The sequence below is a fragment of the Cynocephalus volans genome, chromosome 4, assembly GCF_027409185.1.
Source record: "Cynocephalus volans isolate mCynVol1 chromosome 4, mCynVol1.pri, whole genome shotgun sequence".
NCBI classification, from domain to species: domain Eukaryota; kingdom Metazoa; phylum Chordata; class Mammalia; order Dermoptera; family Cynocephalidae; genus Cynocephalus; species Cynocephalus volans.
The window spans coordinates 83,905,326-83,931,027 of NC_084463.1; the positions used below are offsets into that span (position 1 = coordinate 83,905,326).

At 36.5% G+C, this 25,702-nt stretch overlaps 1 protein-coding gene across 4 annotated transcripts in view; it reads right to left on the reverse strand.

Moving 5' to 3' along the window:
* Positions 1 to 23,920: 23,920 nt before the first annotated feature.
* LOC134374796 (CWF19-like protein 2) overlaps positions 23,921 to 25,702 on the reverse strand; it is a 97,691-nt gene continuing 95,909 nt past the window's right edge. For 3 of the 4 annotated variants that reach the window (XM_063092796.1, XM_063092794.1, XM_063092793.1), the window contains one exon: positions 23,921 to 24,548. In XM_063092796.1, coding sequence (XP_062948866.1) covers positions 24,405 to 24,548 — 144 coding nt within the window. In that variant the 3' untranslated portion in view covers positions 23,921 to 24,404. The remainder of the gene's footprint in view (positions 24,549 to 25,702) is intronic. The other variant, XM_063092795.1, reaches the window with a different exon arrangement.

Here is a 25,702-nt window from a genome sequence, read left to right on the forward strand (position 1 = left end):
ACTTTATTTCTTTTGAAAAATGATTACATTGTATATTGTTGACTAGAATAATCATCCTGATTCAAACATCACATGTTGCACAGATATTGATATTCAACACTGTACCCCACAGATATGTACAATCAACTATGTTATGATAAAACAAATCAACTTTATTTTTTTAATTGTTTTTTATTTTTTATTTTTATTTTTATTACAACTGATTGTACATATCTGTCAGGCACAGAACTGAATATCAATACCTGTGTGCAATATGTGATGCTTAAATCAGAATAATCAGTATATTCAACCTTACACACTGTAATCATTTTTTGTAACCCTTTATCAATTTCTCACTAACTTTCCTCCCTCTCACCCTTTCCCAGCTCTGCTGGCCTCAGTTCTGTTCTCTCCTTTTGAAAATTCAACAAATTATTGTGATTGTTGTATTTTTCTTTATTTATTTTAGCTCCCACTTATGAGAAAGGACATGTGGTATATCTCTTTCTGTGCCAAGCTTATTTCACTTCACATAAATCTCTCTAAGTTCATCCATGCTCCTGCAAATGACAAATTTCATTCTTTTTTTATGGCAGAGAAGTATTCCATTATGTATGCCATATTTTCCTTATCCAATTTTCCATTGATGGACATTTAGGTTGTTTCCAACTCTTGCCTACTGTAAGCAGAACTGTGATAAAAATGACAGTGCAGGTATCCCTTGACATGATGATTTCCATTCCTTTGGGTATCTACTCAGCAGTGAGATTGCTGGATCATGTGGGAGTTCTATCTGAAGTTTTCTGAGGTGCTTCCATATTGTTTTCCATAATGGCTGCACTAATTTACAGTCCTACAAACAGTGTGTTAACATTAGTTATTCTCTGTCTTTTTGATAATAGTCTAATCGGGATGAAATGATATCTCCATGTGGTTTTAATTTGCATTTCCCTGATGCTTAGAGATGCTAAGCATTTTTTCATGTGTCCGTCGGCCATTTGTATATCTTCCTTTGAGAAATGCCTACTTAGCTCCTTTGCTCATTTTTAAAATAGCTCACTTGTTTTACTACCATTAACTTCTTTGAGATAATACAAATTTCTCCATGAACTTTTTGAAGTACCCTCATACGTGTATTGTAATAGAACTATGTGCCTCACAAATGTGTACAATTATTATGTGTCAGTTAAAAAAATAGTTTCAGAACTGCTTTACATAAAGAAGAACAATCATAAGAATCGCAATGGACTTTTCACCAGTAATCAGGCAAGCAAGACCATCTTATCAGTGAAGATGTCCTGCTGGGCACTGTTATGTAGTGGGCACACACTGCCTGTATTTCTCATAGCAAGCTTCAGGGTGGCTTTTAATTTCCTTTTCCTTACTTAAGCAATGAGGCTCATGGAGGTGGGGAGAAAGTCTCCCCCCTCCCCTGAGGTCTTTGTTCGGCCAGTGTCTCTGGACCTTGGCATTAATTCAGTACTTCTACTGCAGAGAGTTTGTCTTCTAGAATTACTACTTTGAACTTACTGGAAAGAGTAGGAGTGCAGGTGTGTATTTATTTGTATTCCTCCTCCCCCACTTTATATTGTCTCTCAGGCCCTGTACCCTCCCCCCCTTCTATGCTCATCACCCCCCCAGTCAGTGGTTCCCACCTCCTTTCTCTATTGAACTCTATGGTGCCTGGCCCCTTTACTGCTGGGTCATACCTGTTTCCTTAGAACCCACCTTGTGGTGTCAGAGAGAGAGAGTTTCTGCAAAATCAGGAAATATTGGTTCACCCAAAAGACTCAGGAAGGGTGGGCAAACAACAATCTGACAGATGGTTTTCTCATCTCCTTCACAGGAACAACATTGCTGCTAGGGACCAAGCCCACCCTCAGAGGCAGGTCTGCCTTTTTGCCACGTGCTTCAGCAGCTGGGCTTTAGCGGCTCAGGGTTTTCGGATTCTTCCAAAATTACTGGCTATCCTGTACCACCTAGTGTGAAACCCAGCTGCCCCATCTTCCGGCTCATGAGAATCTTACAACCTTCCTCCCTCACCTCTAGCTCTTTCTGCTCCAGAGCTGAGGTTCTCAAGCTTCATCAGGGACACACCCACTGTATCCAAGGGTTGCCCCTGAACCAGCTCCTATGGGCGCTGAAGGAGAGGGGCTTAAATGCCTCAGGGGAAGAGACCAGAACCAGGGCTATAGCACCACCACCTGGTACCCAGTCCTAGCCAGCACTTCGCTTGGACATCTGCACTGTGTGTGGCCTCTTCCCTCAGCACGTTCCCCGCTGGGCGTGCAGGTTAAAGGAGGCCGCCTGCGTCCTTGGCCACCAGCAGGAGCGGGCTCCGCAGACGGGTACGTGGAGTTCTCTGGGTTTAGGCGCCACCGAAAACCGGTAAGGGACATTCGGATCGCAGCCGCAAAGGTCTTTCTAATCTCAGCCGGGCTTAATGGTCCCGCAGGTTTCTCGCCCTTGTTTCCAGGGCTGGGTTTCGCTGTGATTCCCAGATGGTGTCAACAAATCTTGCCTCTCTTCTGATGCTGGAACCCCCTCCCTCCAGTGCCCAGTATCCTAAGGGACGTTCTGGACTCCTTGGCACCACGAGGCACATCTGGGCAAAGGAAGATTTCTGGGATCCTTGAGAGCAGCCTATTTTACTACCAGAGATACATGACTGTCCTCCCGCCCCATTCTTCTCACTCCCTGCACAGCCAATACAACTGCTGGCCGAACAGGACCTACGGTCTTTCATCAGCGTGGGATCTGGCATATTGCTGGGATCACAGGAACCAGAAGCTCCCCAAGATCCTGGGAACGAGATGTCCAATGTGCCTCCACTCCCCAGAGCGTCTCCTCGGGGCCCGTAACTAAGGCAGGTGCTCACAGAATCTGACGATGGTCCTGGAAGCTTCCAGCCTCCTACCCTCTGTACTGTCAAGAAAATGCACGGATCTGTCTCTGGATTAACGGGTTTCCTTGGAATAAGGCTGCTCCAACTCCTGGGCAGAAGCCTGGAGGGTGAGCTGCTCCTCGACCTTAGATGGATCTCAGGATCTCTTGGACCCTGGAGGTTGCCTGGTTCCATTGGCTACAGAGTCTCTGCAGACTTGGGAGTAATAAAGTTTTGGATATTTTTGTTGTCTCTCAAGATTTTTTTGGTTGTATTTTGTCTATTTTCCCTCCTTCTTTCATAATCTTTTGTTCTCTCTTTTTTTCTCTCTGCACCAATCTTTGCAAGAAGAGCTTCAGAAACTGATGAAAATCCCCTAAGATAAAGCAGCGTTTTCAACACCGATAAGTGTTTCTAAAGGGGTACGTTTACCAGATCATGACAGGTTTACACATTTATGAATACATTTATGTTATAAAACCCCAAAGTAATCATGGGTATAGTAAAACAAAATGTGTTTCCAGGAATGATGAATTTCTATTTTCTACAGCTAGGACAATACTCTCCTTAAAGTTTATGCTCAGGTTTGCTCACACAGAGGACCTGCTCTTCTGCACTTGGTACAACTGGGAAGCTGCTTTGCCCCAGCAGGCCTAAGACCCCTTCTCTGTCCAAAGAAACTGGGATGGCCAGATAGCATAGACAGGAGTCACAAAAAGTATCCAGCCAGGGGAGTCTCAGGCCAGAGGGACAAAGAGACTTCCCTAGCTGGAAACAGATCAAAGTAACACACCACAAAACCTCTGAAAATTAAACATCACTGGGCCCACAGCCCTCAAACATAGTCCAGGTCCTGGGTGCCAAATCTAACCAAAGTGACTGCCTGCTGAAATAAAAGATTTAAATAGAGCCCAGAATCTCTTATAGACTGGATGTCAGGGATACAACTGAAAATCACCTCTTACACCAAGAACCACAGGAAAATCACAACTTCAATGAGAAAAGACAACTGACATCAACACTGAGGTGATTTTAAAACATTCATCTTTGAATTGTGTCAAAAACCAAATACAAATTATCTGGGGGGAAAATGAAAAAATAAAGAAATAGAAGTTATTCAAAAGAACAAAATGGAAATTATTGAACTGAAAAATATAATAAATCTCAGCGTGTGGGTGCAGTAGCAGAATGGAGATGACAGAAGACAGAATCAGTGAACTTGAGGACAGGTCAATAGAGTTTGATTACATTCTGAACAACAGAAAACAGACTAGAAAATAAAATGAACAGAGCCTCAGGAGCCTGTGCAACAGTAATGAAAGAGCCAATGTTTGTTTCATCAGAGTCCCAGGAGAGAGGGTCAGGCTAAAATGCTATTCAAGGAAATAATGGCTGAAAACTTCCCAAACTTAGAGAATCACACAAACCTACACACAGGAAAGTGAGTGAAATCAAAATAGGATAAATGCAAACAAAGATAATCATAATTAAATGTCTGGAAACAAGACAAAAATCTTGAAAGCAGATCTCTACCTGTAGGAGAATACCAATTAAAATGACAGAGGATTTATCATTTGAAGACATTGAGTCCAGAAGGAAATGGCACAACATTTTTGCAAGAGCTGAAAGAAAAAGAACTGTCAACCCAGAATCCCATATCCAGTGAAACTACATTTTACGAATGAAGGGGAAATAAGGACATTCTCAGATGAAGGAAAACTTTTAAGGATTTGTCACTAGCAGACATGTCCATAAAGGTTGGTGAATGGAAATTCTTTAAACAGAAAGTAAATGATAAAAGAAGGAAACTTTGGAGCATCAGGAAAAAAAGAAAAGACAAGGCAAATGCCTTCCACCCCTTACCCTAGTCCTGACCCTGCATAATTCCTTACTTAATTTTTTCCACAAGAACACCCACCAGTCTCAGAAAACAAAAACAAAAAAACTCTACAACTACCAGTGATTACAGGAGACAGTTTAAGATCTTGTGATTAGTTTTATCCTTAGGATATATCCCACTAGAATGTACAAACAACTGGGAAAATAACTTAGGACAGTCTCCTTGGCTCAAGATGAGATGGGAGCAGCTCTAAGCCACTTCCCTCAGGCTTGAGCCCTGAAGTTCAATGTGAAGAGGAATAATGAATGAATTAATTAATTACTCTGTGTGGTTATACCACAACTTAATACAGTTAATTTCATAGTTCATTTTTCATTTTACTTTTGATATTTAGAAATTTATTTTAGCAATTTTAATCTTGTTTCATAATTGTACAAAATATTTATGATTCCAAACTAAAAACTATAAGATATATTCAAAGCCCTGCTTCTATCCCTGCTTCTCCATCTTATTCCCCATCTCTCCTATAATTAACCAGTTTTTTTTTTGAGGTTACTACTTACTTTTTAATAAACCAAACACATACACACATTCCCCCATCTTACATATACAGCAGCATGTTATACTTTTATTCATCTTACTTTTGATAATTTAACACTATATCCTAGAGACTGGATATTAGACATGTGCTTTATTTCCTTTATAGCTGCATGATATCTCACCTTCAATGTAGTATTGTTTAATCAACCATTGATTAATTTCCTATTGACAGTTATCTGGGTTATGTCAGTTTAATGTTATAGAAAACAGTGCTGCAATGAACAGCCTTGTTAATTAAAATTGCCATTATATCTTTGGGATGGTTTCTTAGATGTGGAATTCTGAATAACAAAAGGATCTTTAAAAAAAATTTATATAATCAAATGCATTAGTATTTTCTCTTGTTTCTGGGTTGTGTGTAATGGTCAGAAAAGTGCTGCCCATCCCCAAGTTACAAATGAATTGGCCCCTTTTTTCCCCCTGGTACTTGTATGGTTATAATTTTTAACAATTAAATCTGATCCATTCATGTCTTTTTTTTTACTGATGAACTGTGTAAAGAATCAATCTGTTTTCCTTTTCTGTAAAACTATCCAGCTGGCCCCAAAATAATCACTACAAAGTTAATTACTACACCCCAGCCATTGGAGGATACCAGCTCACCTCTATTGAATGCTAAATTTACATGTCCCGTGTATTCTGTCACTCTGTGTCCTACTCTATTCCATCGGTCTCTCTACTCCGGCTCCAATACTGAACTGCTTTAACTAGGAAGCTCCCACGTATGCTTCAGTGTCTGGTGGATCAGCCGCCCCACTCCCCGTTCCTCCTGTGTCTTATGATTTTCCCAAATATTTTTTTCTCCAAAATTTAATTTTATGATCAACTAGTCTGACTCCAAAAAAAAAAAAACCACATGATTTTATTTTGATTGAGACTGTTTAAAATTTATAAATTAAAGGGAGATTTGGGACCTTTAATACATTGAAAATTCCTACCCTAGAGCACGACAGTTTTTTCATCCATTTGGCTCTATTTTAGTGTCTTTCAGGAGTGTTATGTAGTTTTCTTTATATAGGTTTTGAACAGTTTTTGTAGTTTATGCCTAGGGAATTTTGGGAGGGGGAGGGGAATTTACTTCATTATATCTTCAGTTGGGGAGTATGTGTGTGTTCTGCGTGTGTGTACACACGTGTATATGAAGTATAGATGAACATATACATACACATGCCTGATTTTGTGTAATTTTTCCATTGATTCTTTTGGGTTATCATCTGCAATAATTTTAGTGCTTCCTTTCCAATTCTTATGCTTCTCCCTACTTTCACTTCCCTGATTACACTGATTGATACCTCCAACAAAATATCAAAGCACAGTAGAGAAGCTACTTCAGGAATGGTGGCATAAGGAGCTCCACAGACCTTTTGTCCAGCAAAGCAACCATAACTGGTGATAATTAATTAAAAAAAAAATTTAGGGCATTGGAAATTGTCCTGAAGGCAGACAGCAAATGAAGAAACAATTACTCAAGAGAATCTACTGAATCTCAGTAAGAATACTGAGAGTCTGTGGCAATGAGTCATGAACTCCCTTCTTCCATCGACCTCCCTAGCTCAGAGTGACAGATGCTCTATTTTGGGCAGGTACAGCCAAGAAAACAGGGATCCCTCTCCCCCCATATCCTAGTCAAGCTGAGAAGACCAGAGGCTACCATGACACCCAGACCCCTGACCATAAAGCAGGGGTGTCAGTACAAGAGAAGTAGAATGTCCCCACAACCAGTTCCAAGAAGTGGTGCAGAGTCTTTTCCCAGGGGGAAAGACAGGACAAAAGAACAAAGAACTCAGAAGCTTTTTCAAGGGAAACCGACTTCTTATAACAGTGTGTGGGGAAAATTCAAGCCCAAGGGTGCTACTAAAAACAATGGAGATTTTGGTGGCAAGCAATTAAAAGGAGGTTTGTAGCTCCATGAGAGCAACAAGCTCAACCCTAGAACAACTAGAAGTTATACAGAAGAACCAGAGAAAGATACAGCTGAGAAGAGCCATGCTGAAGTTGGAACAAAGCTGTAAGTCTGGCCTTAGACTTAACCTTTGCAAAAGGACTCAAACTAAATTTAATCAGTCTGTGCAGCAATTTATGTCCCAGGACATTGTCAAAAATAATACAGCTATCAGCCAACAATTAGAGAACTCTAACAGCTGGGTGTGATATCAATATAGGGAGACAGCTTGGCAGAGAGATCAGGGAAAAAGATAGCCCAAGAGATCCCTGCTAGAAACTTTGCTCTGTGAGATATCAAAGATGGCACACTGTGAGGGAAATATACTTCACTAAAATAGTCCAGCCAAGTCACTAAAAAAATAAACAACAAAACAATCCCCAGACAAGGGAGATCAGTATCCAGAGTTGCCACACTATAACATCTAAAACGTCCATCTAAACATCGGCTTTCAACAGAAAATTATAAGACATGCAAAGATACAGTAAAGCATGACCCATATGTCATAGAAAAAGCAGGCAACAGAAACTGCCTTTGAAGGGCCCAGGTATCATTCTTAGCGAAGATGTAAATGACACTATTATAACTATTTTCAATGAACTAAAGGAAATGCTTATTTTAAAGAAGTTAAAGGTTATATGATGACAATGTTTCAGCAAAAACAGAAAATCAGTAAAGAGACAGAAATTATAATAAAGAACCAAGTGAAAATTATGGAGTTGAAAGTGCAATAACAAATGAAAAAATTACTAGAGAGGCACAACAGTAGATTTCAATTTCAGCAGGCAGAAGAAAATATCAGAGAACATAAATATAGATCAATATAGATTGTGCAATCTGAAGAACAGAGAGAAAAAAGAGTGAAGAAAAACAAAGAGCTTCACAGAAATGTGGGGCACCTTTGAGAGCATCAAATGCATAGTGTTGAGCTATTAGAGGAGAGAAGAAAGAGAAAGGAGCAGAAAAATACATTCAAAGAAATAATGACTGAAAAGTTTCCAAATTTTGTGAAAAATATTAACCTACACATCTTATATGCTAAACAAACTCCAGGTAGGACAAATGAAAGAGAACTACACCCAAAAATATCATAGTAAAAAATTTGAAAAGCAAAGAATAAATCTTGGAAACAACAAGAGAAAAACAACTCATTACATATAAGGAAAGCCTAATAAGATTATCAAAGCCAGAAGGCAGCAGAATGACATATTCAAAGTGCTCAAAGAAAACAGCTGTTAACCAGGAATTTTATATCCAGCAAAACTATCTTTCAAAAATGAAGATGAATGGGGAAAGGTTGGTCAAAGGATACAAAGGTTTCGTTATGCAGGATGAATAATATCTGGAGATCGAATATATGGCACGGTGATTATAGTTAATAATACTACACTGTATACTAGAAATTTGCTAAGATAGTTGACATTCAGTGTTCTCACCACACACACACAAAATTATAATTATGCAGGGTGAGGGATATGTGAATTAGCTTTATTGTGGTAATCATTTTACAATGTATACACATATCAAAACATCACATTGTAAACTTTAATAGATACAATTTTGATTTGTCAAGTATACCCCAATAAAGTTAGAAAAAAAGGAAAGTGACATGAGATATTTCCAGATAAACAAAAACTGATAATATTCATTGCTAGCAGACTTTCCTTACAAGACATACTAAAAGAAGTCCTTCAGGCTGAAGGCAAGTTACACAAGAAGGTAATATTTATCCACACACAAAAAATCAAAGAATGTGGTAAAGGTAATTATGTAATTATAAAAAAAGTAAATTGCATATTTCTTCTTCTTTCTTCTCCTAACTGATATAAAAATGTTGGGCCTATGTCATATAGCAATTTATTTGTCAATAATAGCACAGAGGAGATGGGTGGGAACAAAGCTGTATTGGAGTAATAAAATGACTCTGAATGGTAACTCAAAGCAACAGAAACAAAGAGAGCCACAAATGGTAAATAAGAAGGTTAATATAAAAAACTCTTTAAATATATATATACTGGGTCTCCTTTCTCCTCTCAGCTTCTTTGAAAAGCATAATATTGTATAAAATAATCATAACAACATCCTGTTGTATTTGTAACACTTTAGACATAACATGTATAACAGTAACAGCACAAAAGGGGAAAGTGAGAATAGAGCTATATAGATAACATCTCCATATTCCACCGAAACTAAGTTAGTATGATTCTGAAGTAGATTCTGATAAGTTAATAAGTATTTGGTAAGCACGAGAGTATCCACAAATAGAATAAATGTTTAAAATACAGCAAAAAAAATTAAAGGAATTTAAATATTATACTGGAAATTGTTCACTAATGCAAAAGAAAGCTGTAAAGGAAGAACAAAAGAATTTTAAAAAGCATGAGACATACGGAAAACAGATGGTAAATGGCAGATGTAAATTCAACTTTAACAGTAATAATATTGAACATAAATAAATTAAACAATCCAATCGAAAAGCACAGACTGTCAGGCTGAATTTAAAATAAATAAATTCCAATTATATTCTACAGGAGACACATTTTAGATTCTGATAAAAATAGATTGAAAGTAAAAGAATGAATAAAGACATATATCATGCAAAAAGAAACCATAAGAAAGCTGAGTGGCTATACTGACATCAGACAAAATAGAATTTACAATGAAAACATTACTAAAGATAAACATTTTATAACTTTAAAAGGGACAATCCATCAGGAAAATACATTTATAAATACATATGCACCTAACAACAGAGTTACAAAATACATGAAGCAAAAACTGACAGAAATGAAATAGTCAATTCCACAACACCCTATTTACAATAAAACACTAGACAGAATATCAACAAGGAAATAGAAGACTTGAACAACACTATATGTGATCTAGATTTAACAGACATCAACAGAAACCCCGCAGTAGGAGAATACACATTTATTTCAAGTGCTCAAGACACATTCTCTAGGATAGACCATATGTTAGGTCACAAAGGAAACCTCAATAAATTTAAAGATATTGGAATCACACAAAGTTTGTTCTTCAATCACAATGAAATAAAATTAAAAATCAAAAACAGAAGTAAACTTGGGAAATGCACAGGTATGTGGAAATTAAACACCACACTCTTAATAATTAAAGGGTCAAATCAAAAGAAAAATTTGAAAATACTTTGAGATTAATAAAATGAAGAACATACCAAAAAGTATGAGACACAAATAAAGCAGGGCTTAGAGGGAAATTTATAGCTGTAAAGAACTATATTAAAAAAGAGGAAAGACTTCAAATCAATAACCCAAGATACTGGAAAAAGCAGCACAAACCTCAAGCAAACAGAGGAAAAAAATAATAAATGTTAGAGAAAAGTAATATAAAAAAATGGAAAAAGTAGAGAAAATCAACAAAATCAAAAGTTTTCTTTGAAATGAGCAACAAAACTGACAACCATCTCACCAAGAAAAAAAAAGAGAGAAGACTCAAGCATTGCCAAAATCAATAATGAAAGACGGTATGTGGAATGGATGCGAATTGTGGGGAGCTAGGAGGCAAACTGTGGTGGGTTGAATGATGTCTCCCCGCTCCCCCCCTTACAAAATATGTGTATGCCCTAATACTCAGAACCTGTAAATGGCACTTACTTGGAAAAGAATCTTCGCAGATGTGATTAAGAATCTTGAAATGAGATCAATCTGAATTACTCAAGTGGGCCTTAAACCCAATGGCAAGTGTCCATCTAAGAGACAGAAGAGGAACACACAGACACAAAAAGGAGAGAGCTATGTGAAGATGGAGGCAGATGTTAGCTTATGCTACCACAAGCTAGGAACTCCAAGAATTCTGAAAGCCACCAGAAGACAAAAGAGGCAAGGAAAGAAGACCTTTCAGAGGGATGTGGCCCTGCCAGCTCCTAGACTTTAGATTTCTGTCCTCCAGAATTGTGAAACAATAAATTTCTGTTCTAAGCCACCAAATTTGAAGGTTTTTGTTACAGCAGCCTTAGGAAATTAATAAATAAGGGATATTAACCTGATAAAGGGCCTTCTATGAAAATTCCATAGCTAAGATAACACTAAATGGTGAGACAAAATGCTTTTCCTTCAAGATCAGGAACAACAATGCCCACTTTCTCATCTTCTATTCAACATTGTACTGGAGGTTCCTAAAAAGGCAGTTAGGCAAGAAAATTAAATAAAATGCAGCTAGATGGGAAAGAAAGAAGAAAAAAACAATCCCTCTTCACAAATGACATAAGTGATAACAATATGGCTTAATTGATGGACATACTCCATTGGTTTTAGGAACCCATTCCATTGGGTATACATACACCTATATACCTATATGTATATTTTGTGGAGTCTGCTGATTACTGCCTCAATCTTATTCCTTGTTATTGGTCTGTTCAGGTTGTCTATTTCTTCTTGGTTCAGTCTTGATAGTCTGTATGTCCAGAAACTTATCGATTTCCTCCAGGTTTTCAAATTTTTTGGTGTATAGTCTCAAATAATTCTCTGTATTTCTGTGGTATCAGTTATAATGTCTCCTTTTTCGTTTCTAATTATTATTTGGGTCTTTTCTCTTCTTTTTTTAGTTAGCCTAGCTAATGGTTTGTGTCTATTTTGTTTATCTTGTCAAAAAAACAACTTTTAGTTTCATTGATATTTTGTATCATTTTTTGTCTCTATTTCATTTAGTTCTGCTCTGATCTTAATTATTTCTTTCCATCTACTAATATTGGGATTTGAATGTTCTTGTTTTTCTAGTTCTTTGAGGTGTAGTGTTAGGCTGTTTATTTGAAATCTTTCTATTCTTTTGATGTAAGCATTTATTGCAATAAACTTCCCTCTTAGTACTGCTTTTGCAGCATCCCACAAGTTTCGATATGATTAGTCATTATTTTCATTATTTTCAAGAAATTTTTCGATTTCCTGTTTAATTTTTTCTTGGACCCATATGTCACATTCAGGAGCATGTTGTTTAATTTCCATGTGTTTGTACAGTTTCCAAAGTTTTGCCTGTTATTGATTTCTGGTTTTAATCCATTGTGGTCTGAAAAGATACTTGAAATGATTTTGATTTTTAAAAATTTGTTGAGGCTTGATTAGTGACCTAACATGCGGTCTATCCTGGAGAATGTTTCACATGCAGATGAGAAGATGTATATTTTTTGTGGATTCCGTTGGGTGTACAAAAAATAAGACTGTGTGGTACTGAGATAAGGACAGATATACAGATCAATGGAATAAAACAGAGTCCAGAAACAAATCCTTACACATAAGGTCAGTTGATTATTGACAAGTTTGCCAAAAAAAACCTCAATGGTGGAAAAGAATAATCTTTTCAAATTATGATGCTGGGACAACTGGATATTCACAAACAAATGAATGTAACCAGACCTCTTTCTCATACCATGCACAACAATTAACTCAAAATGGTTCACAGAATTAAAGGTAGGAGCTAAAATTAAACAATCCTTTAAATATAGGACTAAATCTTCATGACACTGTGTTGGACAAAGCCTTCCAAAATGCGTCAGGAGGATACCCAAGGAAGAAAGGAAAATATAGACAAATTAGACTTCATAAAAAGTAAAAACTTCTGTGCGTCAAAGAATGCCATACAGAGTTTTTAAAAACTCATGAAATGTGAGCAAATACTTTCAAATTATATATCTGTTAAATGATTTATATTTCAAATATATATATAACTAGTACAATTTGTTCTGAACTGAATATTTGTGTCCCTCCCCACCCCTGCAATTCATATATTGAAGCCCTAACCCCCAATATGACGTTATTTGGAGATGGGGCCTTTGGGAGGTAATCAGGGTTAGATGAGGTCATGAGAATAGGGTCCTTATGATGGAATTAGTGCCCTTATAAAAAGAGACACCAGACATCTTTCTCTCCCTCTCCCCCAGCCATGTGAGGACACAGAGAGAAGGTGGCTGTCTAGAAGAAGAAAGGAAGACCTCACCAGAAACCAACTATGCTGGCACCTTGATCTTGGACTTCTAGACTCCCAAACTGTGAGAAAATTAATTTCTGTTTTTTAAGCCACCCAGTCTATGATATTTTGTTATGGAAGCCCAAGCTAAGACACAACTTAATAATAAAAACACAAATAATCCAATTTTTAAAGTAGGCAAAAGAGCTGAATACACATTTCTCTAAAGACATACAAATGCTCAATAAGTACATGAAGCAATGTTCAATCTTACTGGCCATTAGGAAAATGCAAATCAAAACCAGAATGAGACACAACTATTTCACACCCACTAGGATGGCTAAAATTGAAAAGACAGATAATAACAAGTGATGATGAGGATGCAGAGAAATTTAGAACCTTCATAAATTGCTGTTGGGAAAGAAAAATGGTCCAGTTACTCTGGAGTCTGGCAGTTTCTCAAAAGGTTAAACGTACAGCTACCATATAACCACTCCTTTCTATAAACTTAAAAGAAATGAAAACATATTTGCACACAAATGCTTGTATACAAATGTCAACATTATGCATCAATGCCACAATTATTTATAATAGCCAAAAATTAAAAACATTCCAAAATGTTTATCAATTGATGAATGGATAAACAAAATGTGGTATACAATTAAATACTATTCAGCAATAAAAAGTAATGAAGTTTTGATACATACTACAACATGAAGGAATCTTGAAAACATACCAAGTCAAAAAAGTCAATCACAAAATATCACGTGTGATTCCACTAATTTGAAATGTCCAGAATAGGCAAATCTATAGAAATAGGAATTAAATTCATGGTTTCCTAGAACTAAGGGAATTGTGGGGAAAATGAGGAGTAAATGGTTATGATTATGGGGTTTCTCTTGGGGGTGATGACAATATTCTAAAATTCTGTGATTTTGATTGTGGTAATGGTTGTACAACTTTGCACAACATGAAACCCACTGAACTGTACACTTTATTTTTTTGGCAACTGACTGGTACAGGGATCAAACCCTGGACTTCGGTGTTATCAGCACCCCACTCGAACCAAGTGAGCTCAGGCCATGAACTGTGCACTTTAAGTTGGTGAATTGTATGGTATGTAAAGTTATGTCTTAATTAAAAGCGTTTAAGAAAAAAAAAAGTAGTGGAATCAGTGCAGCATTCTTGTCTTACTCCTGACTTTGGCTGGAAAGCTTCTAGTGTTTCCCAATAAAAAAGATGCAAGCTTTTGGTCTGAAATATATCTACTGTTTAATGTTAAGGAGGAAGTATCCATGAATTCCTCTTCCACTGAATGTGTTTTTTAATATGAATGTGTGCCAAGTTTTGTTATATGCCTTTTCTGGATTTACAGAATATTATCACATGAGTTTTCTTCTTAGTTTCATTAATATAATCAATTACACAGTTAAATGTCCTAATATTGAACCAGCCTTTTATTTCTAGAATAAAGTTCACGTTGCCATATTATTTTTGTAATGTTGTTGAATAGTGTTTGCTATTATTAATCTAAGTTCTGTACTGATAATCAAAATGATATTGACATGCAGTTTTCTTTTCTAGTGCTATCTTTGTCAAGTCTAGGGATCATAGCATCATCACTTCATAAACCAAGTTTGGAAGTTCTTCTGCAAACTGACACTTGGAGTGGCACTATGGTCATGGAATACTTAAAGGTTTGAGAAAACGAGATTACCTGGGCCTAGTTCTTTTTGTTCTGTTCATTGACTTGGTTTTCTTCTTCAAAGTTCTTTATTACATTTATGCTGGAATTTAGTCTATCTTCTATACCTATCACCTTCTCTTGAATTTCTTAAATCTTTCATTTCTTATTAAAGAATTCTTCTTTACATCTTATTATATTTTATTGTCATTAACTGTTATCTTTCTAGTTTCCTTTCATTTATGAAATAAGTTTTCTTTCTAAATTTTTCCTGAGTATTGGCAGCTCTCAGTTAAAATCTTCCTTTTCTTCTCTCACCTCATTTCTGATTATGCTGTTTTTTCTTCATACCTTCTAAATTTTCTTAAAAATTTTGGATTTAAAAAATTTTTTTATTATTAGCATATTATTACAAATCCTGATTTTTCTTTATGTCCTTTACCCGATCTGTCACTCCCCAAACCTCCTCCATCCCTACCCTTCATCTCTAGTATCCTTTGGTCTGTTCTCTCCTTCTGAAAGTTCAACATATTATTGTGGTCCGTCCTTCCTTCCTTCCTCCCTCTCTCCCTTCTTCCCTTTCCTTCCTTTCCTCCTTAGCATCTAGTTATGAGTGAGAATGTGCAGTATTTCTTTCCATGTCTGGCTTATTTCACTTAACCTAATTTTCTCCAGACTCATCCATGTTGCTGCAAATGACAGGATTTCATTCTTTTCTATGGCTGAGTCGTATTCTACTGTGCATATATACCACATTTTCCTTATCCAGTTGTCCGTCGATGGACACTTAGGTTGGTTCCATATGTTGTCCACTGTAAAATTTTAAAGCTCATTTTGGCATACTGACTTACAATTTTCATCTGTTTGGGGGCATGTCTATCTGCGAACTCTCATTGTCTCTAGGAACAATATTTGGCTACTATTCTCTCTCGTCTTATAATATCTCTGTATGGGACTTAACTGTGATAATGTTCTGTCTCATATTCTTTTAAATGAAGCACGTTTGCCTCTACTTCTAAAGGGAGAAACAGGCCACAATACCTTTTCTTTACTTCACAGCCATCAGATACTAACATATCATGATCACATTACAGTCACCCACAATTGTGGTTGTTTTCAATTTCTGTGCTCTTTTCACACTAACCTGTTATGCTTTACAGTAAGCACCTTTGGCAATTTGAGGGTTCTTCTGTACTCATTAATATTAAAGCCCACTTGTTCACTTGTTTCCTTCTACTTCCTTTTGTCAGATGCTGAGACCATGTAGATCTTATAGATGGTCGTGGTTTGTCCCTACGTACTTGATTTCCATAAACATAACTGGGGGCTATGGGAATACACTGCTTTGAAGATGTTATCTGTGGGTCTTTGGTTTTGCTATTCTAATTGCTATTTCTGAACTTTCATTCATCTAACAAGACTTCTGAGGAAAATGTGAAGGTAAAGAATGGATGAAGTTAATTAGCTGACTTAAGAGAAGTGCACTACTTGTATTTAACTTACTATGTTGTAATGTCTAGAATGGAATCTGGGGCTTCTTTGAAAGCCAATGCTTTTATTACACGTAAAAAAGTGCTCTAAGAAATATCGGCTTAACCAAATTCAATGAACGGGATGTTATCTATCTAATAACTAATTTCATAGCCCTCATTTTGCATATTTTTTAATTTTCAATAAAAAATGGCATAATTTATGACCATAATAAATACCAATCAATATACAAAAAGGAATTCTGGAATTCTCTGCCTTAAAAGCTAAACAAAAATTAGCAAAAAAGCACCATTAATTCAAAAGCCCTTCACAAAACCAAAACAATAACTTAAATTTCCAGTGTGTGAAAAATTCCTCATTTATTTCTCTCTAAACTGAAATATGTTCCAGCAAAATACTACATAATCAGGGAGCAGCAGCTTAGTGACTTAGGTGCTCTTTGGGTATCAATGAAGTGACGTTATCCTAATTTTTCATTTCTCCTTTTTCCATCATATATATATATATATATCTTCAAGGTTTTTTAAGTCAACCATAATTCCCCTGGAAAAAAGTTCTCTCTTTTCACATCCACACTGACTTTTATATAATTTTTCACACAAAACTCAGTGCTCCGTTTTTAAACTTAACAATATAAATAACAACTTAAAATATTTTCAACTTAACGTTATCAGGATGTAACCCCATCATAAGTCGAGAAGCATCTGTACTTCCATTTCTCCCCTTCCCGCCTTATTGCTACAGTTGTCATTTATTTTACTTTGACATGTTTTAAACTCCACACGACTTACTTTTGTTTGAACAGTGAAATATCTTTTTTAAAAATTTAGACAGTAAAACAAATATATATTTATCCATGTACAGTCATGTGTCACTTAATGATGGGGACATGATCTGAGAAATGTATTAGGTTATTTTGCCATTGTGTGAACATCACAGAATGTACTTAAACAAACCTAGAGACTACAGCCTACTCTGCACCTAGGCCATTTGGTATGGCCTATGGCTCCTAGGCTACAAAGCTGTCCAGCCTGTTACTGTACTGAACACTGCAGGCAACTGTAACACAATGGTATTTGTGTATCTAAACATATCCAAACACAGAAAAAGTACGGTAAATATAAAGTATTTAATCTCATGGGACCCCCATCGTACACACAATCTGTGGTTGACTGAAATGTCATTATGTGTCACATGACTGTAGTTACCATTTCTGTGCTCTTTTGTATGCCTAATAATTTTTGATTGGACACTAGATATTTAGACATGTCATGACTACTGAGTAAATTCTTATTCCCATAAATATTTTTGAGCTTTGTTCTGAAATGCAGTTAAGTTGCTTGGAAACAGTTTGATCCTTTTCCCTCTCACTTTTAAGATCTGTTTGTCAAGACTAAATCAGTGCTTGGTCTGGAGATAATTATTCTACACTACTGTACACTGAGGCAAATCTTTTACACTAAACACTATCATTCTATCACATCATGGGGTACCATTCTACCCCACCCCCAGTCAATCATGAAAATTTCCATTCTAGCTGGTAGAAATGTTATCCCTGACTCTTTCAGCTAGGTCATCTTTGCCTGGCCTCAAGTAGTTTCCTCACATGCATAGGCTAATCAGTGCACAGATGCTCAAAGGTGACTCTCCAGATTTCTGGAGTTCTCTCTCTGTGCAGCAATCCCTCCTCTAGTATTCTGTCTTGTTGTCGGTCTCTACAGGCTCACAGCTCTCCTCAACTTGGGTAGTTCAAGATTGGCTCTCTCTGGATTCCCTTACCTTGTACTACAGCATGGAAACTCTCTCAAAGCAGTAAGAAAGGGCAATTGTAGGGCTCATCTCATGTTCTCCATCTCTTAGAGATGACTGTACTTTACTGTGTGATGTCACATGTCTTGAAGCCACTGTTTCATATATGTTGTCTGTTAGTGATTTCAGGCAGGAGTGCAATGTGGTCACTCTATCTTGACTGGAAGCATAATTCTTGAGCTATTTCTTGTGAAAAAGAAAGGCTGACTCAGGATTAAACCAAAGCACAGAGAGCAGAGCAGAGAACCACAGAATCTTCTCAAAAGGCAGGCCTACGACCCTAATCAAGAAACTGGCAACATATGCTCAGCTTAATTTTAGAATTACTAGAAGAGACTGTTATGTTCCTCTTGCAATCCTGTCAATAACTGTGCCTACTGCAGTTAATGTATGCTTCTCTTACTACTGTATGTTTGGTGTATGTGTGTGACAAGGGTGCAGATAATTTCCCTCTTAAATTCACAGGTCTTCAGAGTGAATGGAAGCACACCCAAGTAGCCCCATCTCCACCTGGCCTGCTTTAGATGAGATCCCTTGAAACTCAAGCCTGAGTCTAATGCCCTATTGGGGTGAGACTTTCTTGGGAGGATTTGAATGTATTTTTCTTTTCTTTTCTTTTTTTTTTTTTGTCTTTTTTGTGACCGGTAAGGGGATCGCAACCCTTGGCTTGGTGTCATCTGCACCACGCTCAGCCAGTGAGTGCACAGGCCATCCCTATATAGGATCCGAAACTGCTACTGCGCTCCCAGCACCGCACTCTCCCAAGTGAGCCACGGGGCTGGCCCTGAATGTATTTTTCATGTGGGACAAATGTAAACTTGCAGCCAGAGGGTGGACTGTGGTAGATTAAAGAGGGCCACAAATTATCTTACACTCCTTCTATTAAGAGGTAGGATTATGACCCCTCTTCTTAAATGTAGGTGGGCTCTGTGACAATTTTGACAGACAGAATACAGCAAAAATGAGGCTATGCCAATATTGGGGCCAAAGCCCTAAGATACTGATACCTTCCACCTTTTATGCCTTGGAATTGCCCTTTAGAATAGTTGTTCTGGGGGAAGCTGGAAACCATATAGCAAAACCAACTACCCTGAAATTGTTACATGTGGAGAAAGTTGTGGAGGGTTAGAAATCTTGATTCTCATTTTAGAATAGGGTTTTTTGGTAAACACATGTATGGAGCAAAAGCCCTTGGGTAGGAGACCAGTCTACAGATAGAGGGTGACAGCCCATCTAATCAATTCTAATTAAAAAATGTTGATTCTCATTTGATTTTTAGAATAGGATTTTTAGGTAAATACATTTATGGGGCAAAAGCCCTCAAGTAAGGGGCCACAGCCCACAGATAGTTGGGCAACAGCCCATCTAATCAACTCTAATCACTGCTTAGGTATGGGATTGTATACTTTGATGATTTTAGAGCTGACAGGTGGTTGTCAAACCGATCCTGTTAAGAGATTTTAAGAACTGCTGAAAGGAAAGATGTGAAAAAAATGTTTGCTAGGGGCAAGCTGTCTTTTGGGGGAAACTTTAGAGATAATTGTACTTAGATTTTATCATAAGAGTGTAACTTTTGCTTAAGGAGAGGTTATACTTTAGATAAGAGCCAGTTTGACCAACTTAGCTCTTCACTAATTGTACTTTGGAATGTCACATTGTTAATTTTACTGATGTTACTAGTTTCCATTGCTTAAGTTATACTTAGCCATAGATAACTATTGTGACACTGCCCATGTCCTTGTATCCTTTTGTAATGATTGAATCAACTGAATTTTCTTGTGAAACTTCCTTGTCTTTACAATAAAAAAACAGAAGCTAACTTTGAATCGGGGCCATACCCAGTTTTCTCCTTCTAACAGGCGAGTAGCTGGGGTACAGACCCTTCAGGCTTCTCATTGCATTCATGGTGCTTTGAGTAATCCTTTTTTCATCTCCATTACACAGTGAGAAGTATAACAGAAAGTGACACCAGCCAGTCCCTAGCTGTTCCAGTCATTCCAGCCCAGGCACCAGACATCTGAGTGAAGGAGCAATTTTGAACATTCCAGACCCAGCATACACCATATGAAAAACAGAGGCCCTAGATGTATGGCTCCAGTCACTTCCAGATGTTTATGCCACTCCAGCTGAGGCCAGAGGAATGATGAAGAGGAGGCAAATCAGCCAGCTGAGCCCTGATCCAACATCTCACCAAAAAATTGTGAGCTATAATAAAATGGCTATTAGTATAAGGTACTAAGTTTTGGAGTAATTTGTTATGTAGCAATATACAATGGGAACAGGAGAAAAATCAGAAGTTCAGTTTGGGTACGCCCATTACATAGATATAGATACAGTAGAAATGTCAAGTTGTTTTTGGATATGAGAGTCTGGAATTCAGGCAAGAGTTCCAAAGTGAAGACAAAAAGTTGGGAGACATCTTCATTGGCCTGTTCTACTTCTTCCATATTTTGCTTAATGCTTATTGTCCATCTTCTCCTGATACAGTTTAAATGCCTCAAAGACAGGTATTTTTGTTTTATTCAAAAACACATGTATCCCCTGAATACAGAACAATGACAGGCATATTGAAGACAGGCAAATATTCGTTGAATAAATGAGTCAAATTAAAAATGGCATTTAAGACCACTTTAATTATGAGGTTACCATGGAAATGAGTAAAGATAAGACTTTTAAATTTTTTTAACATTTACTTGTACATTTTTGTGGGGTACCGTGTGTTGTTTCAATACATGCATATTCTGCACAATTATTCACTTAGGGGAGGTAGCTTAGTTTTGTACCTGTTAGTTCACCACTTATCCTCCACTGCCTCCGGCCTCTGGTAACCATTATTCTGCTCTCTACTTCTATGAGAATCACTTTTTTTTCCCCAGATTTCACACATAAGTGAGAGTATGTATTTGCATTGGTCTTTCTGTGCCTGACGTGATATTTTCCAGTTTCAGTCATGTTTCTGCAAATGATAGGGTATCATTTATATTTATAGCTGAATAGTATTCCATTCTGTATATATACCATAGTCTTTTTATCCATTCATCTGTTGATGGACATTTAGGTTTATTCCATCTCTTGGCTATTGTGACTAGTGTTGTGATGAACATAGGACTGCAGGTATCTTTTTGATATTTTGATTTGATTTCCTTTGAGTATATACCCAGTAGTGGGATAGCTGGATCATAAGGTAGATCTATTTTTAGTTGTCTGAGGAACTTCTATACTATTTTCCACAATGGCTGTACCAATTTACATTCCCACCAACAATGCAGGAGGGATCCCTTTTCTCTGCATCCTCACCAGTACTTGTTATATTCTGTCTTGTTGACAACAGCCATTCTAACTGGAGTGAGATGATATCTCAGTGTGATTTTAATATGCATATCCCTGATTAGTGATTTTGAGCATTTTTTCATGTGCCTATCAGCCATCTATATGTCTTCTTTTGAGAAACGTCTGTTCAGGTTCTTTGCCCATTTTTTAAATTAGGTTATTTGGGCTTTTTTGCTGTTGTTTGAGTTCCTTATATATTCTGGATATCATCAGCCCCTTGTGTGATATGTAGTTTGCAAACATCTTCTCCCATTCTGTATGTTGTCACTCTGCTTTGTTGATAGTATCTCCTGCTGTGCAGAAGCTTGTCAGTTTCATGTAGTCTCATTTGTTTATTTTTGTTTTAGTTGCCTGTGACTTTACAGTCTCACTCAAAAAAGCAGTGCCCATTCCCATTGTGTGTAGCATTTCCCCTGTGTTTTCTTCTAGTAGTTTCATAGTTTCAGGTCTTCCACTTAGATCTTTAATCCATTTTGAATTAATTTTTGAGTATGTAGAGGAATAGGGGTCTAGTTTCAATTTTGTGCATGTGGATATCCAGTTGTCCCAGCACCATATATTGAACAAGCTATCCATTTTTCACTGCATATTCTTGGCAACTTTCTTGAAAATCAGTTGGCTATAAGCATATGGGTTTTTTTTTCAGGGTTTCTATTATGTTCCACTGGGCTACCTTTCTATTTTTATGCCAGTACCATGCTGTTTTGGTTAGTATAGTTTTATAGCATATTTTGAAATCAGTAAGTGTGATGTCTCCAACTTTGTTTTTTTGTTCAAGATTGCTTTAGCTATATGTATTTTGTAAAGATAAGATTTGAAAATGGGCATTGCAACATTTCGAGATTGAGTAGATGAAGAGGAACCAGCAAAGGAGAATAGAGAATATAACTAATAACAAAGGAAAATAAATAAGAGACAGTGTTCTAGAAGCAAGGTAAAGAAAGTGTTCCAAGAAGGGAAAGTGATCAAGTACATCAATGATATGCTTAGAAATACAGTACAATGAACACTGAGCATTAATTACTGGATTTGCCAATGTGGAAGGTCATTGAAGACCTTAAAATAAGTTATATAAAATCAACGTGCTACAAAGTTAAAAGAAAAAAAAATTAAAAATAAAAGAATTTAAATGAATTATGCTGTCATCTGGAGAAATGGCTAGAGGGGGATGTGGTGCCAGGGTTCATTAGTGATAAAAAATGTTTTTATTTGCTAATAAGGAACAATCCTGTAAAGAGGAGAAAAGACTAGCCATACAGAGAAAGTAGAGGTAATTGAGTAGGTGAGAAGGAATGAAATACAGTACATAAATGAGTAGACTGGCCCTAGATAAGAACAACAAAATAATTATTTACATATTTAAGAAGAGCAAAAGGAAGGTACATAGGTATAAATGCATGTATACTGGTAGATGTGGTAGGAATTCCCTTCCACTTGCTTCTATTTTCTCAGCAAACTAAGAAGGTCATCAGCTTAGAATGAAAAGACGGCAGGTATGAAAATAGTCCATTAGCACTGTACTCAAATATTCTTAGCATTTATCATATTGTGCTATAATTATTTATGTACCTGTCTCTTTCTCCATTAAACCATAAAATAATTTAAGGTAGGGGAAATACTTTTTACTTTTGCACTACCGCATGTAACACAGTGCTTTACAAGTATACGTTAACTCACTGATCGAATAAATGAATGTTACAGATTCCTTTAAGACTGGAGCAAAGCCAAAAGAGTTTGAAAACAGCAATAAATGAAATACTGTCAAAAATCTATTTGATATATATGCTTATATGTAATTTGCAAATATTGAAAAACGGATACCATTAAGCTTCAACTTATTTGTGAAAGTAAAAAAAACTACACACAGAACATAAACATTTCTCTTTTTTAACATGCTAATAATAACATCCTGATATTAAAAATAATCTATAAAGTTATGAGTTATTCTGCAGTCTGCTTCACACTGATTCTAGGTAGTCAACATTTCATGACAAAATGTCAAGGCTGAGAATCCAAAACAACAAGATCTTTGAAAAAGACTTATTGCAACAATATCTTCCATATAAAAAAGAGCAGGAATACTCCCACACCACAGCCATATTTTATAAGTACAGGGTTTTCTCTTGACAAATTAAGTAATTTAGATCAAGTGACAACAACAGAGAGTGCTCCTAACATGTAGAATACTCTCATTATTTAAGATTTTGTGATAATCGATATAACCCCAAAACAATGATTTGGCTACAAATTTGAACTTTCATACAAACCCCAAACAACTGTAAATTGTGTTATCTGGAACAATTACTTTTAAAGCCACCAAAATTCAAAGATACTATTAATAAATCCAGAAATTAAAACAAACTTGAATTGTGAATATATTTTATCATTTAATCCTTTAATACTTCTGAAACATTATTTTTCCTTTAACAAAAGGTATAGTAGTCATACTATATGCTAGTGGTAGAAAATTAAGATCTCTTCTACAAAATCCTATTGAAAGAAATCTCACTTAGTCTTATTCTAAAAACTGTAAAAGAAGCTAGGCAATAGACTTAACCTCGAAGTAGACCCACTTCCCTCTGAACAAAAGATTTGCTATGCTTCCTAGATATCCCTTCAGAAAAGCTTTCTCTAAATAAACTGTCTAGTTTTGAACACCAGGAAGTAAGTACAGAACAGGAATGTGAGCATGTCATCCAACATATCTGCCCTTACTCCATGGTCACTAAAATGAAGTCCACAGGAACAGGTGGGGAGGAAAAAAATGATGCATGGTTGTCAGATACCCAGAGGAGTTTGCTGCCGTGACTCTCTTTACCTGTGACCTAAGGGTCAGTTGTTTATGCAGATGAAATGGAAATAAAATTGAATGGGACCTGAAGAGGATAGTAAAAAGGAAACGTACACTTCAACATTTTTTACTTTTGGTGAAGTCATATGGTTTCCACCACTGAGCAAACTGCAGTGCTTTCTTTCTCTGATCTTCAAAGCTTTCTCGGATTCCTTTCCTCCAAAGTCTTGGTTCTATATCCAGCATTCCACCAATTATTTCCTTTCAATGAATGAAAAAAATACAAACAAATGCATATATAAATACTAATAAAAATAGGAATGAAATTATTGTTGTTTATGCTGCTATTAAATATAACAATAAGTAGTTCTCCATGACAATGTTCAAATGTTGCATAATTATTCGTTTCCAATTTAAAAAAAAATCCTGTTTTCAATTAGTTCCAACTATGTAAACTCTGATTCTAGGAGTCCTCCCCATGTCTTCTGTCAAGCAATTTGTCCATTTCGTTGCTTAGCACATCTAACAGGCAGTACCAAAGGGGAGGATGAGAAAGTGAAATTTAATTATTTTGGTCCACATTACCTGCTCTGGTAAACAGTTTGGAGAAAAGGTTAATCAGCTTGTGGCAATTATTAACTTTGTTGCTCAATGCAGTTGAATCTCAGGCTAATGTTCTCTCTGTTACACAGTATATTTATAAACCAGTTTCTTCCACTACTTGCTGGAGATATTTTTTCAGGAAACAAAATCATATTTTAATACTAACCTAAGTAAATCTAGAATTAAAAATTATAAATCACCTTCACTTAAAAATTTAGTTACATTCTCAAGCCTTGAAAAGAATGTCTTTTTGGTTATCTGCTTATTATTCTAGATAATTTCCTTCATGATCCTCTTCTTGTGCTATTAGCTATAGAAACTAATCAAATTTATGCATGTGAATATCCATGCACAGAAAGATAAGGGAAGATCTCTAATGCTTGGAGGGCAGTATAGTAATAAAGAAAAACACTGGACTAAGGATCAGATTCTGCATATTTAGTCTAACTCTATCAGACTGTGTGGTGAAATATTGGACAAATTATGTAACCTCTCTAAGACACAGGTTCTTCATCTTTACTCGGTAAATATACCATGGGGACCTACAATGCACAAGCAAATGCTGAATACTGAAGAACATACAGAGATAACTAACATAGAGCTATCTGTCTTCAGAGAGCTTTAACATGAGCTGTGGTGGGAGCCAGAATAATGACTCAGCTATATGAAAGCCTTTCTTACAAAACAGAATAAGGTAAGTGCATAAGCAGACCATTTGGAGACTTAAAAGAAGAAAAAATTCTATTTCTTGAATAAATCAGGAGAAGCTTCATGAAAAGAAGACTTCTTTTCATTAGGAAAGGGAAATAAAT